General features: G+C 37.0%; 1 protein-coding gene across 1 annotated transcript in view; it reads left to right on the top strand.

Moving 5' to 3' along the window:
- The window catches only part of ADAMTS20 (ADAM metallopeptidase with thrombospondin type 1 motif 20), a 97,218-nt gene that overhangs the window by 16,163 nt on the left and 63,925 nt on the right, over positions 1–17,130 (top strand). Inside the window, exons 4-8 of the mRNA XM_027710968.2 lie at positions 816–1,075; positions 13,963–14,046; positions 14,725–14,849; positions 15,763–15,803; positions 16,103–16,208. Of these exons, the coding sequence (XP_027566769.1) occupies positions 816–1,075; positions 13,963–14,046; positions 14,725–14,849; positions 15,763–15,803; positions 16,103–16,208 (616 nt within the window). The remainder of the gene's footprint in view (positions 1–815; positions 1,076–13,962; positions 14,047–14,724; positions 14,850–15,762; positions 15,804–16,102; positions 16,209–17,130) is intronic.

A 17,130-nucleotide genomic window follows, 5' to 3' on the forward strand; every position in this document is an offset into this window, starting at 1 on the left:
CTAGCTTCCAGAAAGACAGTGGAGATTTGTTTGGAGGGGGCTAAAGCGTCTAGTTAGCTGTGTAGTTTCTGAAGAGTAGTGAGAATTCAGGTATGCTTCTCAGTTAAGTATTTTTATGTGAGCTGTTGCTAAGGTGATTCTGAAAAATGCATGTATTTATGTGTCAGGCATCAGAAGCCTCTGGTGGCTGGACTATACAGTGTTATTGGAAGTATTACAGTACTTAGTTTGGAGATATCTGGGATTGTATATTTCCTTTAGAACCTGATCCTACATGATGAATATTTACAAAGTTGTCAAGGAAGTCACTGAAGGTTTTTGATGGGTACTTGCTTATGAAGTAAACTCCATATTTATTTAAATATGTTACATAAATTTAAAAGTCAGTAGGGACTTGAATTCAGGAGTTGGGCCTAGTTTGTTTTGATTTGTTCCATTGGTGCCAAAAGTTTGTGTGTAAAAATATGTTTTGTTTAATTAACTTGCTTCCTTTGTTGTACTGCTTAAGTTGTACTGCTTTTCTCCTTCCAGCCTGCCTGTTTGGATTATACTGCATTCTAGGAACTTCAGAATACTCCTGCCTTATAACTAATTTTTAACAAAGAATCCATTTATGATAGAGATGTACAAGACATCTAATTTGATGTTCCTATTACAGTCTTCTGTGTTTCATATATTTTTTTTTTTTTAGTTCTTGCACTGTTTCTCTTGGAAATAAGATCATAAATATAAGTTTGCTTTGTCTATTTTGGGAAGCTCTTTGCCTCTTTAGGTTTAGAAGCTGCATTTAACAGCAAATCTTTTTTACTTTGCAGATAAAGAGTTGAAGAAGAGCGCTTTATTGCGTTCAACCTTCAGCAGTTTAAATGAAGAGAGCAGTGTTTTACAGAAGTCTCTCGGTTTAAAGTATGCTTTAAATAACCTCTCTGTAGAGGATGGTGGCAATCCACATTCCAGGAAAAAACGTTTTCTCTCCTATCCAAGATATGTAGAAGTGATGGTTACAGCTGATGTCAAAATGGTTCATCACCACGGGCAGAATTTACAGCACTACGTACTAACACTGATGTCAATAGTAAGTAAACTCTAGTTCTTAAGTATTAACAATTTCAATTATTTCTGTTCCATTGTTTTCTTTTCTGCAACTGTCCTGTCTTCCAGTTTGACCAAATTTTGTATCAAAAGAAAGACATTCCATAAACATAAATAAAAAAGTAGGGCCAAAATTTCAGACTGTGAATCTTTTCGGTTTAATGTAGTGTCTAAGTGAAATGATGTGACTGATTTCCTGATTTTCTGTTGCTTTAGAAGAATTCTTAAGCTTCAGTGAGTTAAATGTATGGATTAATTAGAGCAGACAGATGTTAAAAGGCATTGTGAAAAAAATGCTTGGTTGTAGTAATCCTGGTTTTTCAAGTTTTCAAGTAATTTCAGATTAATATGGGTCAGACTTTGAGTTGACATAATTTGTTTGTGATCTTTCTGTAGTAAATTCTTTTTTGAACCAAAAGTCATTACTTGTATTGATTCAGAATATAGTACAATAAGCTCTGTATAATCAAAAAGTTTACCGTAACATCTGTTGAACCATGGCAAAAGCCATGCTAACATGTTCTGCATTATAATTGTTTCTAGATTTCTGTCTTTACATATATTCAAGAAGCTTAATTTATATGAAACTGCATCTACCTTGGGGCTTGCAAATTAAAGCACCTGCCATATGGGTGTCTATACAGGCATCTGCTTTATAGACAGCTATTCACTTGACCAGTTATAGACATCTACTTTTCAATGGACACAATAGCTCTCTAGTTTTCACTGTGATCAATTAAATTGCTTCATAGAAGTGCCCAGTGCCATTTAAGAAGCCACAGGGCATCTGACTTGGCCTCAGCTGCTTCACAAAGCTCAGAATCACAGAATCATAGAATATGCTGAGTTGGAAGGGACCCACAAGGATCATCTAGTCCAACCCTTAACCCTGCACAGGACCATCCCCAAGAGTCACATCATGTGCTTGAGAGTATGATCCAATCTTTGTTGCCCTCCTTTGGACACTCTAATAGCTTAATATTTTTCTTATGTTGTGGTGCCAAAACTGAACACAATATCCAAGGTGAGGCCACATCAGTGCAGAGCGAAGTGGAACAATCCCCTCCCTCGACCAGCTGGTGATGCTTTGTCTGATGCCAGCTTCAACTCCAGTTGAGCTTTGGCTGCACAAATGTTCTCCCTACAGCAGCAAGCAGCGTCTCTGAATTCTTACCATGTCACTTGACCTTACTTCCACTGGGCTTACACCTTCCTTTTTGCTGTATTTCCAAGAGAAGATCCCTGCTCAGCCAAGCTGGCCCTCTGTCTTGCCTGCTTGACTTCTGACATTTTGGAATTGCCTGCTCCTTTGTCCTTAGGAGGTGATGTTTGAAAAGTGACCAGCACTGATGGACCCCAGCACCTGGAAAAACATTTTCCTGGGCGACCTTACTTACTAATTCCCTGAGCAGCCTGAGGTCTGCTCTCCTCATGTCAGAGTTGAGATTTTGCTGACACTTTTCCTCCTGTCAACAGAGATTTTAAACTCGATCCTTTCATGGTTGCTGTGGCTGAGATGGCCACCAATCTCCACTTTGCTCACAAGATCCACTCTGTTGACAAGCAGCAGATCAAGGAGGGCATGTTTCCAAGTTGGCTCTCTTAGGACCTGTTCCATAAAGTTGTCATTCAGGTTTTTTAGGAATCTTCTGGCCCGGGTTGTACCAGCTGTGTGATGCTCCCAGTTAATTTCTGGCAAGTTGAAGTCCCCCATAAGGACAAGGGCAGTGACTTGGAAGTGTCTCTTCGTTCCTCAAAGAATAATTTGTTGGTGTCATTGTCCTGGCTAGGAGGTCTGTAGCAGACTCCCACAATGACATCTTGCATTATTTGTTTGCCCCTTGATTCTTACCCAGAGGCTCTCAACGGTGCCATTGCCAGCTGTGAGCTCCATACATTCTAACCCTTCCATTACATACAGTGCCACCCCTCTGCCTCTTCTGCCCTGCCTATCCCTCCTGAAGAGCCTGTAACTGTCCATCGGGGCACTCCAGTCACGAATCTCATCCCACCGGCTTCCACTTATGCCAGTGATGTCAAATCTCTGCAAGTCTCCTGTAAATGACGAGTCATAACTGCCAGTTGTGTGTAGGTGTCTGATAACCTATGTCACGTGAAGGGATGCTAGATAATACGCAGTTAGACAACTCAGCTGAATTCTGCTCGCTCTAATATCTGCATATCCAGCTGATGGCAGTAGAGGTGCTGTCATCTATTACACAGATGATGTAGGCACCTAAATGTAGAAGATGGAGTTTCATTTTATTGGTTTATAACAAAAATAATTATACTTTAAGGGAGATTAGCATACTTTAATTTTATTAAGTCTTCTGAATTTTTCTTCTTCCAGTGGTGTGAAAGTCTGAAAGTTCATGTATTACCAAAAAAAATCAGTACTGAAAGTGGTTTTTTCTCTTTAACTTATAGTGCAGGTCCAATTTGGAGTTCTTTTAGAAACAAGTGATCCCAAAGATACCATTTTTTATAGGGACTTTTTTAATAAAGAGCTGTTCCAAGAAACAAAGCAAAGTGGTCAAAACATTATTTTAAAATGGAAGCTGTTTTTTACAGTACTTTACAATAAGATGAAATAGAACATTTATGATATCATTTTCATAAGGTGTTATTGTGGTTATAGGTAATGTAATTCCTGGATGTGTTTTTTTAAGAACAAAACATTGTTCCTGCATCTGTAGCTGTTGTACATTCCACTACAATTCCTTACAGTGCAATGTTTCTAAAGTCTCTTTACTTACATAATTGGACTTCTAGGTAAATAAGAGAAGTACTGTATAATTGCTGCTATAGAGAATCAATATATGAACTGTTTTTAATATCTAGTATTTAACATATACTGTATGACTGAAAGAATACCAGCTCTTTGCTAAAAAACTTACAATTTAATTCTTATGGTTAGCTATCTGTACTGTAAAACTAGGGTTTTACACTTGCTGCTGGCTTTGAGGTAATAGCATATGATAAAACACTACCTCTTTAGCATGAATGTAATATCTTTGTCTACCACTCCAGGTGGTAAGATGTATAGCTTGCATCTTCCGGCAGCTCTTATTAACATGTATATCTGCTACTTCTGAGTGTAATCTTCAAACAAAAATTTCTTAAGATGTTTTTTATAGCAATGTTGAGCTCCTACAAACGCAGATTTTAAAAAAATATAAAATCAGATCTTAATTCTCAAAGATTTTCTTTACAGTTCAGTGAATTCTACCCCCCTCCCTCTGCCCCAAAGAATACATATCCCATCTGATCTCCCTTCTCCTTGAAGCATTTCAGCAATGTCTTGGAATTGGAATAATTTGAAGTCATTGGGTCCAACCCTCTCCTCACATATATATTGTTTTTTCAAACAAATCAAATAATGCATATACAAATCAAATAATGAATATACAGTCTTCAGTCTCTTCTCATCCTTCTCCTTCCCATAATAATTATTTTTCAGTAAACTAGTAAAAAAATGTGAAGGATAGGAAAACAAATGACTACCATTCTTTGCTATGGAATCTGTATTAGAATTTATCAGTATGCAGGTGGGTCATTTCTTAACCCACAGCCTCTTAGTGTTTGAAATAAAAGCATTATTAGTCTTATTCAATAACCCCTAAAGGAAAGAAATGAAACTATTAAATTTTATCGTTTCTACCATTATACAGATAGCTTTGATTATTGAATTTAACTGGTATTTGTGTCTGGTCAAGCAACTTCTCGTGTTATGGGAAATTGTCAGGTTGCTGGCATTTTAAGTGAAACGAGCATTATACTCTAGTCTTGTAATAATTCTGAAACTTTTAAGGTTATTCAGTTTTGGCTTGGATTTTAAAGAAACCTAAAAACTTTAAGCATATAAATCCCATTAAATTTTAATGGAACTTAGACATCTAGCTCTCAGAAGAACCTTTGAAATCCTGGCCCATTTTTCTTTTATTTTATTTGAGGCTTTTTTTATCAGTAACAAAGCCACCAAAGTAAACTTGCTGCTCTTTTGTGAGTGGAAAATAAGAACTGAAATATACTGCTAAATATTTTTAGGGTTTTAAGTGTCTTGTCACTCATCCAATTCAACCTGAAAAGGCTTAACTCTCAGCGTGCGAGTAATCCCATTGAACTGGAACTGGAATGCATTTTCTAATTTCTTTAAAGTTGCATAAATGTTGGCAATATGAGTATTCACATTATTTACATTATGTCTTGGAAATACTTACTGGTTCTGATTGAAATATTCCATGTATTTTGAATTACATACCTTTGCTGTAGGAATTTATAAAAAATTTTGTATTGAAATACGATAGAGAGTGGCATTATTTAATGTTAAATTATAAATAAAATAATAAAGAATTCCATGATTGCTTAACTTGCATTGGTTTTTTTATTGTTCCTCCAAGTGTTGTATCAGCAGAACAGGCAGTAGGCACTGCCCTCATAGATTTAGTATCTGGAAGACTTTATCTTAGACACACTGTGTTCTGGAAGTTCAAGGCCCCTAACATGAAGCCTTGATCTTAGCAACTGAAGTAATTAATTAAGACACTGGAGTTTACTGTAAAAGCACCAAAACCACCTCCAGTCTGGTTTCATGAGACATTCAGAGGTACTATCCTCTTTTTCTGTATCAAGTACCTGATTATTTAAGTACTGTACTGCTTATATAGTTAGTTTGGTAGTAAAAAACTACTTGGTCTATTCTGAGTCTGCTTGCAGCAAAAACTTTGTAATCTTTCCTTTTTGAAAAGAAATCATGACATACACAACCACCTGTGGTGGGGCTGTGATGGCCAGCTCAGATCATGAACTCGGCTGACTGCCTAGTCATGTGAGTGCTAAAATTGGAGTATGGGTGGGGGGCGGCCATGCATTCAAGGGGAGGACTCAATTTAGATCATCTAATATGCAGTGAGACTGTGGAATCGTGAAAAGGTGTAATATCATGGTAAAATAGTACTGTTATGATATGGTGTTATAAGCTGGTGGGTTTGATTTTCATCAAGACAGATTCCTGACTTAAATTGCACGTAAATGGCTTTGACTGTCCATTGTTTTGTTCACTGTGTAGTCTTTCAGATCTGTGCAAATGAAGCTGCCATTGAAGGACCTTGAAATAGTTACTGTCATTTTAGTAATGTTTTGTGACTACCATCATTTACTGAGATGTAAAATGTAAGGTAGTGAGTAACAGGTCTTAATAAAAATTTTTCTAGTTGTAACCTTGTTTATACTTTTTTTTTCCATTGTGACAGATAACCAGCATCATTGATCATTAAATATTTTCTGTATGGAATGATCTTGTACACCAGTGTGCTGCCTCCATCATTAAAAGCAGCCCAATGATTTTGTCTTAATATATATGGAGTGAATTTAAATAATGTTCTTATGCTTTCTTTGCAGGTCATACTATGCAACAGTTAACAGTTCATCTTTCCATAGCACTCTGAGAAAACATAGATGCATACTAGCATTTAAGACTATTTGGCATTACTGATTCTACCATATAGTCATAATTTAAAAATAGTCATTAGAATTGAATAATTTGTAGGTTAATAATTTAATTTATATGACTAGCATCTGAAAGACAATTAATATTGTTGCATTCAAAATTTAGAGATGAGTATATTATTCCTTGCATCTGCTACTTGGACTACTAAGGTTCTATATTGCCCCTTTTTTGCTCAGATTAGTGTATTAGTACTAATGCTACAGGAATGTTCTGTGCTTTTCATCTCTCATATAGTAAAATCTAGAAAGCCAACACAAGGCATTTATTTCTTGGCTTAGGCTCTATACCTTATGTTTCTTCTGTGTATATAAAACCACATGATCTTGTGTATTTGATATGGTTAAAATGAAAGTGGGTATTTGTTTATGCACTAATGACTATACATAACTGAAAGCAATTATTTTCAAAGTGTTTTTCATATAGAATTCTCTGAGCTAGACTTCTTTGGCATATGGGTATCTATGCGAATATAAAAAATGCCTACTATTTTTTAAATTGTGACTGTCCTTGTATTCCAACTCCAGGGTGCCTGTATATTAAATGTCATAATGATACATGGCTACATCTTGAGGTCCATCAGATAATACAGAGGTGATAGTGTGCCCAGGTAGATAAGAAGGCCAATGGCATCCTGTCTGGTATTAGAAATAATGTTGCCAGCAGGACGAGGGAAGTGATTGTCCCCTTGTACTTGGCACTGGTGAGACCGCACCTCAAGCATTGTGTTCAGACATTAAAGTGCTGGAGTGTGTCCAGGGAAGGACAACGAGGCTGGTGAAGGAGCTGGAGCACAAGTCTTATGAGAAGCAGCTGAGGGAAGTGGGGTGCTTTTTTTCCCCTGTAAAAAAGAAGACTCAGAGAGACCTTATCACTTTCTATAACTACCTAAAAGGAGGTTATATTGAGCTGGGGGTCAATACTTTCTCCCAAGTAACAAGCAACAGGACCAGAGAAAATGCTCTCAGACTACACCAGGGAAGGCTTAGGAAAAATTTCTCTGTGGAAAGGGTTGTAAAGCATTGGAACAGGCTGCCCAGGAAAGCAGTGGAGTCACCATACCTGGTAGTAGCTTAGGGACAGGGTTTCCTGGTGGACTTGGCAGTATTAGGTTAATGATTGAACTCAATGATCTTAAGGATCTTTTCCTACCTAAGTGATTCTATGAAATTTTGCAGTATGTAGGGAGGCACATACTTGCCCACCTTTACACTTCACTGCTGTTAGTACTATTTACTGTGGTTTTAACCTAGGTACTGGTGGTTGTTGTTGATTAGATATTTGATGATTAGACAAGTACTTGTCTCTATGACTTTCTCCTAAGTAGTACAGGGTTCAAGGGCTGTTCCTAAGGCAAAGCCTTGGTACTTTTTAATTATTACAAAGGTCTTGCTCTGAGCTATTTGGGACCCATCTCGTGAATAATGAGCCAAGCAACACTCATGTCTTTCTCTGAGTAGCTTCTAGTGGCTAGAGATGCTTGACTATGGTTGTATCTTGTGAAATGATCTTTTGAGGTAGTCTGTTTCAGATACTGAAAGGAAGGATACATTGATATCTGAGCTGTGCATGATGGCATTTGATATGATCTGATTATAGCCGTGGTGCATATTTTCATCAAACAGTTGTAGATGGTAATGATCATGACTAAGTCATCGTTTGCTGAGTTATTGCAATATTAAAGGGATATCTTTGCACCCATCTCAGTCACAAGAAAGAGCATAGGCATTCCTGATAATTTGTGGCTTCAGCCCAGCCAGCAACCAATCCCCACACAGCCGCTCGCTCATGCCCCCACCAGGATCAGGGAGAGAATTGGAAGGGTAAAAGCCAGAAAACTCATGGGTTGAGATAAAGACGGTTTAATAGGGAAAGCAAAAGCCACACACACAAGCAAAGCAAGACAAGGAATTAATTCACTGCTTCCCATGGGCAGGCAGGTCTTCAGCCATCTCCAGGAGAGCAGGGCCCCATCAGACTTAACAGTGACTTGGGAAGACAAACACCATCAATCCAAACCTCTTCTTTCTCCTTCTTTCCCCCAGCTTTATATACTGAGCATGATGTCAAATGGTATGGAATATTACTTTGCTCAGTTTGGATCACCTGTCCCAGCACCTCCAAATTCCTTGCCACCTTGGCAGTGTGAAAAATGGAAAAGGCCTTGGCTCTGTGTAAGCCCTGCTCAGCAATAACAAAAACATCTGTATGTTATCAACCCTGTGTTCAGCACAAATCGAAAACACAGCCCCATACCAGTCACTGTGAAGAAAATTAGTTCTACCCCAGCCAAGACCAGCACACAGGGTGACTCAGCCTTTAAAAGGAATGTATTCTTTCTTTCTGCCTTCACTAAAGCATTCTACTAGGTGTCATGTGGAATGTCTACCTGGTTAACTCAAGGGATAGTATATTGAGGATGACTTGGATGAGGGGACAGGAGATGATCTAAAACTCATAGTGGAAAAAATGGTAACCCTGAGACATATAGGTATACTTGTGCAAATTTGCATGAGAAGTCTCTTCTGCTATTAGATTCCACTGGTGGAAGCCAGTTTAGTTCAGAAATATGCACAGAACTGAGTAAGAGCAACACCAGCAGAAATAACACAGCAGAAATAACATTCAGTGAAGCAATGACTATTCATATCTCATAACTTCAGACAATTTTGGGGTCTTATGAAATATATGACAGAATAAGGGTATGACAGTAGAGGAAGTGAAGGAGAAACCTCCCAGATCCTGGAGAAATCTCCTGGATCCTGGATATCTTACATCCTTTCATCACTACAGTGATAAATAAGAGATTATTGGAGCCCGCAAAAGACATGCAACCTGTGAAGCGATACCTGTTTCTTTCAAGGAATATGAAAGTTTGTATTCTCCTGGTATCATGGTTGTGTGTAACAGACAAGAGGAAAAAAAAAAAGAGGCCTCGTGATACAATATTTAGGGAAAAAATAAAGGAAAAAAAGAGCTGAAGAAGTCCAATTGGATTTGGATATATCATTTATTTATCTTCCAGCCTTCTAGGCGTACTTGCTTGTTTATTAGTCCCTTTTCTAAATAGGGTATTTTTCCATTATTCACAGTCACACTTTAATGGACAGTTACAACAGGGATATCAAGAGAACCTAAACTTTGTGACCAGCTTACTTCCAGTCAACTGGCAGCCACAGCTGTGGTGATGACAAGGTCTGACTTAATGTTTGAGAATTCCATGAAAGTAAAAGCTGTGATCCTTCCACCAAAGGGTAACTAGTTTCATTTATGTATTTTTTTTCCCTCTGTTGCTGTGCAATCAGAACTCTTCTGTGGTGTGTATGCTGGTTTTAAGAGTCTGAAAAATCTTTTGAAACTAATTTCACTTTGTCTTGGCTATTACCTCCTACTTCTGTGAAGCCTGTATTTAAATCAGTGTAAACCAAGTAGTTCTGGAAATTGTAAAGAAATGGTGTATTCTATTAAATTCCTATCGCATTTCATCATCCTTTTTCATGAATACTTCCAATAAGAGATGATGGAGAGAGGTATCTTTAGAATACAGGAGCAGGGAGTACTTATCCCTTAATTTTTTCACCAAAATTAAGAATCTCATATTCCAGATCTTTGATAGTTCCCTGCATTGGTCTATCATTTCAAGCCTCAGTTGATTACTTTAGTCTGCACAGCTCCCTAGGTGAATCTTCAAATTTGGTTTGTGGTTATCAACTGTCAGGATTTTTCTCTTCACACATATTCAACCAGCCTGAGAATATACCTTTGCTGTTAAGGGCAACTTGTTATCAGCAGAGTCTTGCTCTTCGGTCTTTCAAAAGTAGTGGTAATGACTAAATGTTTTGAGGTCATGAAAGTGCCCATGAGGCAAAGGATCCATACTTTGACTCAAATGTAGGATTAATGAAAGCAGTGTTACTTTTACATTTAGCTTGAACTTGTCTCCAATATACGAGAAAGTATGCTTCAGAATTTGGTGAGAGCCTCTGGCACCTACATGACATTATTTCAGTCCTCATCTCATCTCCAGGGATAACCAGTAGATAATTCAGATGGCGTGTGTAGATATGGCATTGAAAGTCCCGCAACAGATTCTCTTCAGATGTGCAATGAGATATTCTTTTCTTACATACTTATTCCATCTATACATCTCCTCTGAGTTGTGGGTAACTGGTACTGGGTTTTGAAGATATACTTTTGCTCCAATATTTTAAATGGACATCGTGTCAACAGGCAGGAAGAAGGATTATTAACTCTGTGTTTTGTGTTGGTTTCTTCGCCTCCTCTGCATTTTCAGATTTTGTCAGCAGGATAACCTCATCAGACAGCACAGCAGTAACAGATTTTTTTCAAGGGACTATTAATGTAAATGAGGGAACATCCATCAACTGCTGTACAACTGCTACTACAGCCTTGAACTTGAACTGCTAAGTTTTAATCACAAGAAGGCTCCAGCTTGGACTCCTTGCCTGGATCATTCTAATCACCCAGGATCAGAAATGAGTCGTCTTCTCACATACTATATATGGTACAGGAGGCCTTTAAGAAACTGAGAGCTGATGTTGCACTGAAGGTTGATAGTCACAGTGTAGGCACTCAGGTATTGTTTGGTGTTAGCTGAACCTAGTTAACTCCCCCATTCAGTTCTCAGTCCCTTTGGCTGTTCTACCTGATATATACCTTTGTAGGACTGGACAAATCCTGTATTGGTTTTTGTCGACTGTGTCACTACCTCAGATGACCTGCATGCTCTTTACTTGACAGCCAGTGAAATGCATCTGTTTCCTGAGTTTGAGAGCTTTCTGTTCCAGTGTTAACTAGATTGATTTACTAGTTAATTGAAAGATGTTTCTGACTAGTCTAATGGCATTCTCTGATGGAGTGATTGCATCAGTGAGCAAGGGAGGAGCTACAGATGTCATCCACCTGGATGTGTGTAAGGCCTTTGATACAGTCCCCACATCATTCTGGCCAGTAAATTGGAAAGTTATGGGTTTGATGTGTGGACTGTTAGATGGATAAGAAATTGACTGGATGGCCATGTCCTAAGAGTTACTGTCAATGGCTTAGTGTCCAAATGGAAAGCAGTAGTGAGTGGTGTCCCTCAAGGGTCCATATTGGCATCAATACTTTTAATATCTTTGTCAATGACACAGACAGTGGAATTGTGTGCACCCGCAGCAAGTTTCTAGATGACACCAAGATCAGTGATTCAGTTGAGCTGTTTGAGGGAAGGGGTACCACCCAATGTGACCTTGACAGGCTTGAGGATTGGGCCCATGTGAACCTCATGAAGATCTACAAGGCCAGATGCAACAACCAGGTCTAGTGAACGATGTCTCTGTTAATGCTATACACATGTAATCTTCTTGTATAGGTTTCTGTTGTAACAAATTCTCAGTTGTAAGTAGCTCTTATATCAGTTTAAATAGTATGAGAGTCAATCCTTGGAACAAGCATCTTCATGTTACAAGCCGAAGATCCTCACAGATCTCATTTCAGATTCCTCTCTGACATGATTTTGGAATGCCATATGAACCTATCTTCTGTTTCTTTGCTAAATATAAATAAAACTTGAAAGATTTGGGCTGGAATTAATCTCCCTCAGCCTCATACATCTGAAAATCTTATCTTTTTCCATAGTAAAGGGATGAAGAAATGAAATAGCTTATTTTACAGTCTTGTATGAAAATACGTATGTCTAAATACATATCTTTAGATAGTCATATCTACAGAACAGTTCATCTCTTTTCCTTCTCCATTGACTATTCAAGAAATTTAGACAACTTGCTTACTGTTATTTACATAAACTGAGATGAATGTGATAATTGTGTTATGTTATTTCTAAGACAACAGTTCATATAGGAACATGGTTTTTGGGGAAGATAAATATCCTTTCTAAGTTTATCAAAGTGGATCTCAAGGTAGAAGAACACATTAGGAGCTTGGTTGTGGTAAAGTCATTTTGGTAGTAGAAAAATGGTAGTTTTTTCTAATCAAGCTCTGCCTAATGGATTCAACTCTTCAGTGAGTATTTGTGACATGTTCCTTATTCCCACCTCAGAATAATTGGATGCTTGCTGGTTAGTAACCAAGAAAGGAGTCTGTATGGGAAGAAGCAAACAACAGCTGTACTACTCTGAAATGTGTTCTCCACATGGATTCTGAAACTCTGGCTCCTTCCCCACTCTCATTGAATCGTCTGTTTCCAGCTTGTATATCAACAAATGAATGAAGGACAATGCTGTGCATTGTACTCTCTCCAGTTTAGAGAAAGATGGGCATGAGCCAGTGCTCTGTCAGTTCCAAGTTTTAGCAGGATTACTTGATCTCAGGTAAATAGAATTCATATACTACAAGACTGTAGTCTCACAAGCAACTTGAGCCAGTTTGAGTATAGGTGACTTTTGAGAAGTCTGTTCTTCTTCATCTCTCCCTCTGTGGGCACCTGTGTTGGAGGAATTGCACCAGGAATGAGATCATGCTGATCAGTATAACAGGATTTAAAAAAAAAAAAAAAATTTTGCAGCTGGATCAGTTCCTTGATCACTTTTGTAGCCTGGCAGCCTCAGCACAAGCTCAAAGGGAGGAAAGTCAGTACTTCTGTGTACAGTGGCAACTCTTGTTTACATAAGGCCGTCATTCAACAACTGCTTTAAGCCAAATTGTAGAATCCATGTGGATGAGATATCTGAAGCTGTTATTGAGAAGGTATAAACTTTTTTACTGATTTTATGAAGAATAACTTTCAAAGTGGTTTACTTTGGTGTATGGAATGGACTCATGATTTTTACTATCTGTCTGCAAGACTTATGTATAAAAATGCTTATTGGGTATGTAAATACAAAATTTATGGATGAGAAAAGAAACTCGTGTGTGTGTCTTGCATATTTGCAATACGGATTTACAACTCAGTCTAGCTTCCACTAAAAGCAAGGGCAGAAATTTACTTGTTCAAATTTGCTTTCTACAACTCTCTTTTATGTTAGGTGTTGATTGCACAAATCATCCACATAAACCAGCTTATGCCTGATAGTTGCAGAAATATTACTTTTTTCTTCCTTTGATATTTTATCAATAAACTACAGGTTTTACAGCGTATAATAAATGTACTTTTTACATTAACATTTCAACATGGTGTCTAAGTATTTGGAAGTGAATATAAAATTGTCATTATTTGGGTATTAAAACCTGGGCAACACTTTCGATTTGTCACCATATACTTGGGTAAAAGGTACAGAAGAATGCATGATATATCTCTTGTGTAGTGACTTGTTTTTCTTTGTTATTTTTTTTCTTGATTAAAAGACATATGGTTTACCAGATGAATTAAATATTCTAATCTTCTGACTTTTTTTTCTCTTTAGGTTGCAGCAATCTATAAAGATTCAAGTATTGGAAATCTTATAAATATAGTTATTGTCAAATTAATTGTAATTCACAATGAACAGGTAAGGAAAATAAATATTTAAAAGGTTTCTTTCTAATGTAAGAAACAAAATGCATGAATTTTCATTGTAATTACAAAGTTTAATTTGTTTTAGTTTTAAATACAAAATATTTTCTTTAACTGTAAAATTTTGTTTTAGAATAGGAGACTAAATGTCAAATGTGAGGTTAACTTTAGGGTGTGTATTTAATACCTCTATTTCCCTGTCTCTCTATTAGCACCTCCAGTTGACCTATATTGACATAAATCAGATAGTATATGAAAGCTTATGGCATAACAACCTAAAGTGTGGTTATACATGTGAAAGTCTGACAGGGAAATGACATCTTTTATAGAGTGCTTTGATGGAGTGTTTTCAGCCCTAGGAGTTCTAATATTTTAAGACTGTAAGAAGTATATGCTTATCTAATATATGGGGTTTATATTTATTTATCATAAATATCACTTTTAAAAAAATATTTAACACATGATAAATGCTCACATTGCATTATTTAAAATAATGGGTTCTCATGACTGATGACTTGTGGCTTAATTCAGATCTGATCCTAAGGGAACTCTTACATGACTTTCCATGCACAGTCATTATTTTACAGATTAGCAGCACAAATGACAACACAGTAAGTGCAAGTGCATGAATATTAAACCAGTTATTTGATATTTTTGACCATTTCTTGCTTAGGAAGGACCAGCTATCACTTTTAATGCAGCTACTACACTTCGTAATTTTTGCTTATGGCAGCAATCACAAAACACTTTGGATGACACTCACCCTTCTCATCATGATACTGCTGTTCTCATCACTAGGTACAGTATCTAAAATAGCCACAACTACTCAACTAGGTAAGACAAATGCTTCAGGGTTTTTTTACAACATCAGCTTTTAACCATTCCCCTGACATTGTTCATAGATAGCTGAAGTGAATGAAGACTATCTTCTGCTTCCCAAACCACTGATTATCAATACATGAGCAATTATTCTGACTATGTTGATAGATAAGCATCTGATGATCCTTTCATTAAAGATGATAGAAATTACTTAGACCTGAAATTGTGACAAGGAAATGAAGTCTTTAGCTGTTGTACATTTATGTGATAGAGGCAGTGTTGTACTTAATGGAATCAGTGAAGGATGCAATGATGGTCAGCTCCTGATAGCCCAGGCGTAATCAGAACAATCAAAAGCTTAAAATGGAAAATATTTAAATATTAGTATGTATTCTTCCTGTGCACCAATAACCTTAGTGAAGATTCTGATGTTCATTCATTGAAATAGAATCTCTCTTTTGCTCTTCTTTTTCACTAATATTTCCCTCCAGTGTGCAAGTTGGACACACTCCAGCACATCAAACTGTTTGATGTTAGTCCTGAATTTTACACTGTTAATTTGGCAGATGGTCCACAACATAAGGTGGTTTCAAGTATAATGCAATCTGCATGTTTTTCAGCAGCATATCATAATTGTCTACTGTCTGCATTGTAGAGAAATAGCATAGTATTTTAAGTTTTATTCTTTTCACACTAGATAGAAAACAGTACTGTGAGCTTAGTCTGGTGAATTTAAATTATTTCTTTCATTAGAATACAAATTGTTTGAATGGACTGTGAGATTAAAAATTGAGAATCAGATTTGCAATTACTTTAGTATAGCGACAGTGAATTACTTTAAAAATATTCTTTTACATGCTGTAATAATTTTAAATAAATATTTTTCTTCAAGGGAAGATATCTGCAGAGCTAGAGAGAAGTGTGATACTCTTGGTGAGTTTTTTTTTTTTTTTAATCAGTATGGTTATATTACAAAATACATGAGAATTTCACTGTACAGAGAAAAATCAGTTAGGAATAAATCAGAAAATAGAACCAAAATTCAAGTCACACAGACATTGTTTCTCATTTCTTACTGCTGTTGTCTCCTGGCATGTAGTTTGGTGCCAGGGGGTTGTATAAATTTGCTGCATACTTGAGGAATGACTTTCAACCATAGTATTTGTTGCACTACATAGCACTACATGAAAATTCGTTCTGTTAAGCATTTATTTAAGGATTCAATTTTGCAGGTTTAGCAGAGCTAGGTACAATGTGTGATCCACTACGCAGCTGTTCTGTAAGTGAAGAAAATGGATTGAGTGCTGCTTTCACTATAGCACATGAGCTTGGACATGTGTAAGTACCTATTTCCCAGCAGGTAATTTTATTTCCTTTTGGATACAACCAATTTCCAGTGATGGGCTCTACGTTTCTAAGAGAGCGCAGTCTGACATGTCCTTTTAGAAGAGTCATTATTTTTGCCTCTTCCAGTGAGCCAGCTCTGCCCGTCACCTAGAGGTAAAGAAGTTGTGAATTTTATAACCTGGTTGGTATCCTGAATTATAGGAAAGACTGGCCAAACAACTAGATTCTGTCCTTTTGTCATATGAACTGGTTGAGACACTGGGACGTATCTTAGGCGGACAACATAGTCCTGCTAAGTTCAACTGCATTCTAGCCCTGCTAGGAATTTACCTTTAAGAAAAGACAATTGTTAATATAACACAGAAATATTCTTCCTTGTGTTTGATCCTTTCAGAATACAGTAGAGTAAGACAAAGAGAAATACTTTACACAGAAAAATAAGAGGAGATGACAGCATTTTATTTTATGAAGCATACCTCATCAGTGATGGCAGAAAGGTGCTATACTCTAGCTCCATGAGGCATGCTACTGTGTAGGTAACAATGAAGTTACAGAGCTCAGTAGCTAGCTTGTTGATTTTCATGTTCCTGCAAGTTCCTTTAGACACGTGTTATTTGTCATGGTATTTAAGCTGAGATGTAAAATAAGATGATGTGTTAGTTGCATGAAGTATAATATTAAGGTGCTCTGTAGTTTTTGTTACTGAATAGTAAGAGTTACGATGCGAATATTGGAGTAACATTTTGTGGCCAGTCTAGCCATGACCTGTATATGCAGTTGAGGAGAATGTACAGTGGCATAATCCTAAAACACTGGAATTTTTCTGGTGAGCTAAAAAATTATGTGATTGTAAAATTCTTCCTGTACCCAGGAAGGTATTTGGATAAGGAGAGAATTATATAAGGCATTTTAA

This window comes from Pipra filicauda, unplaced genomic scaffold, assembly GCF_003945595.2.
Source record: "Pipra filicauda isolate LSUMZ 115617 unplaced genomic scaffold, ASM394559v2 scaffold40_size4127951_pilon, whole genome shotgun sequence".
Lineage (NCBI taxonomy): Eukaryota > Metazoa > Chordata > Aves > Passeriformes > Pipridae > Pipra > Pipra filicauda.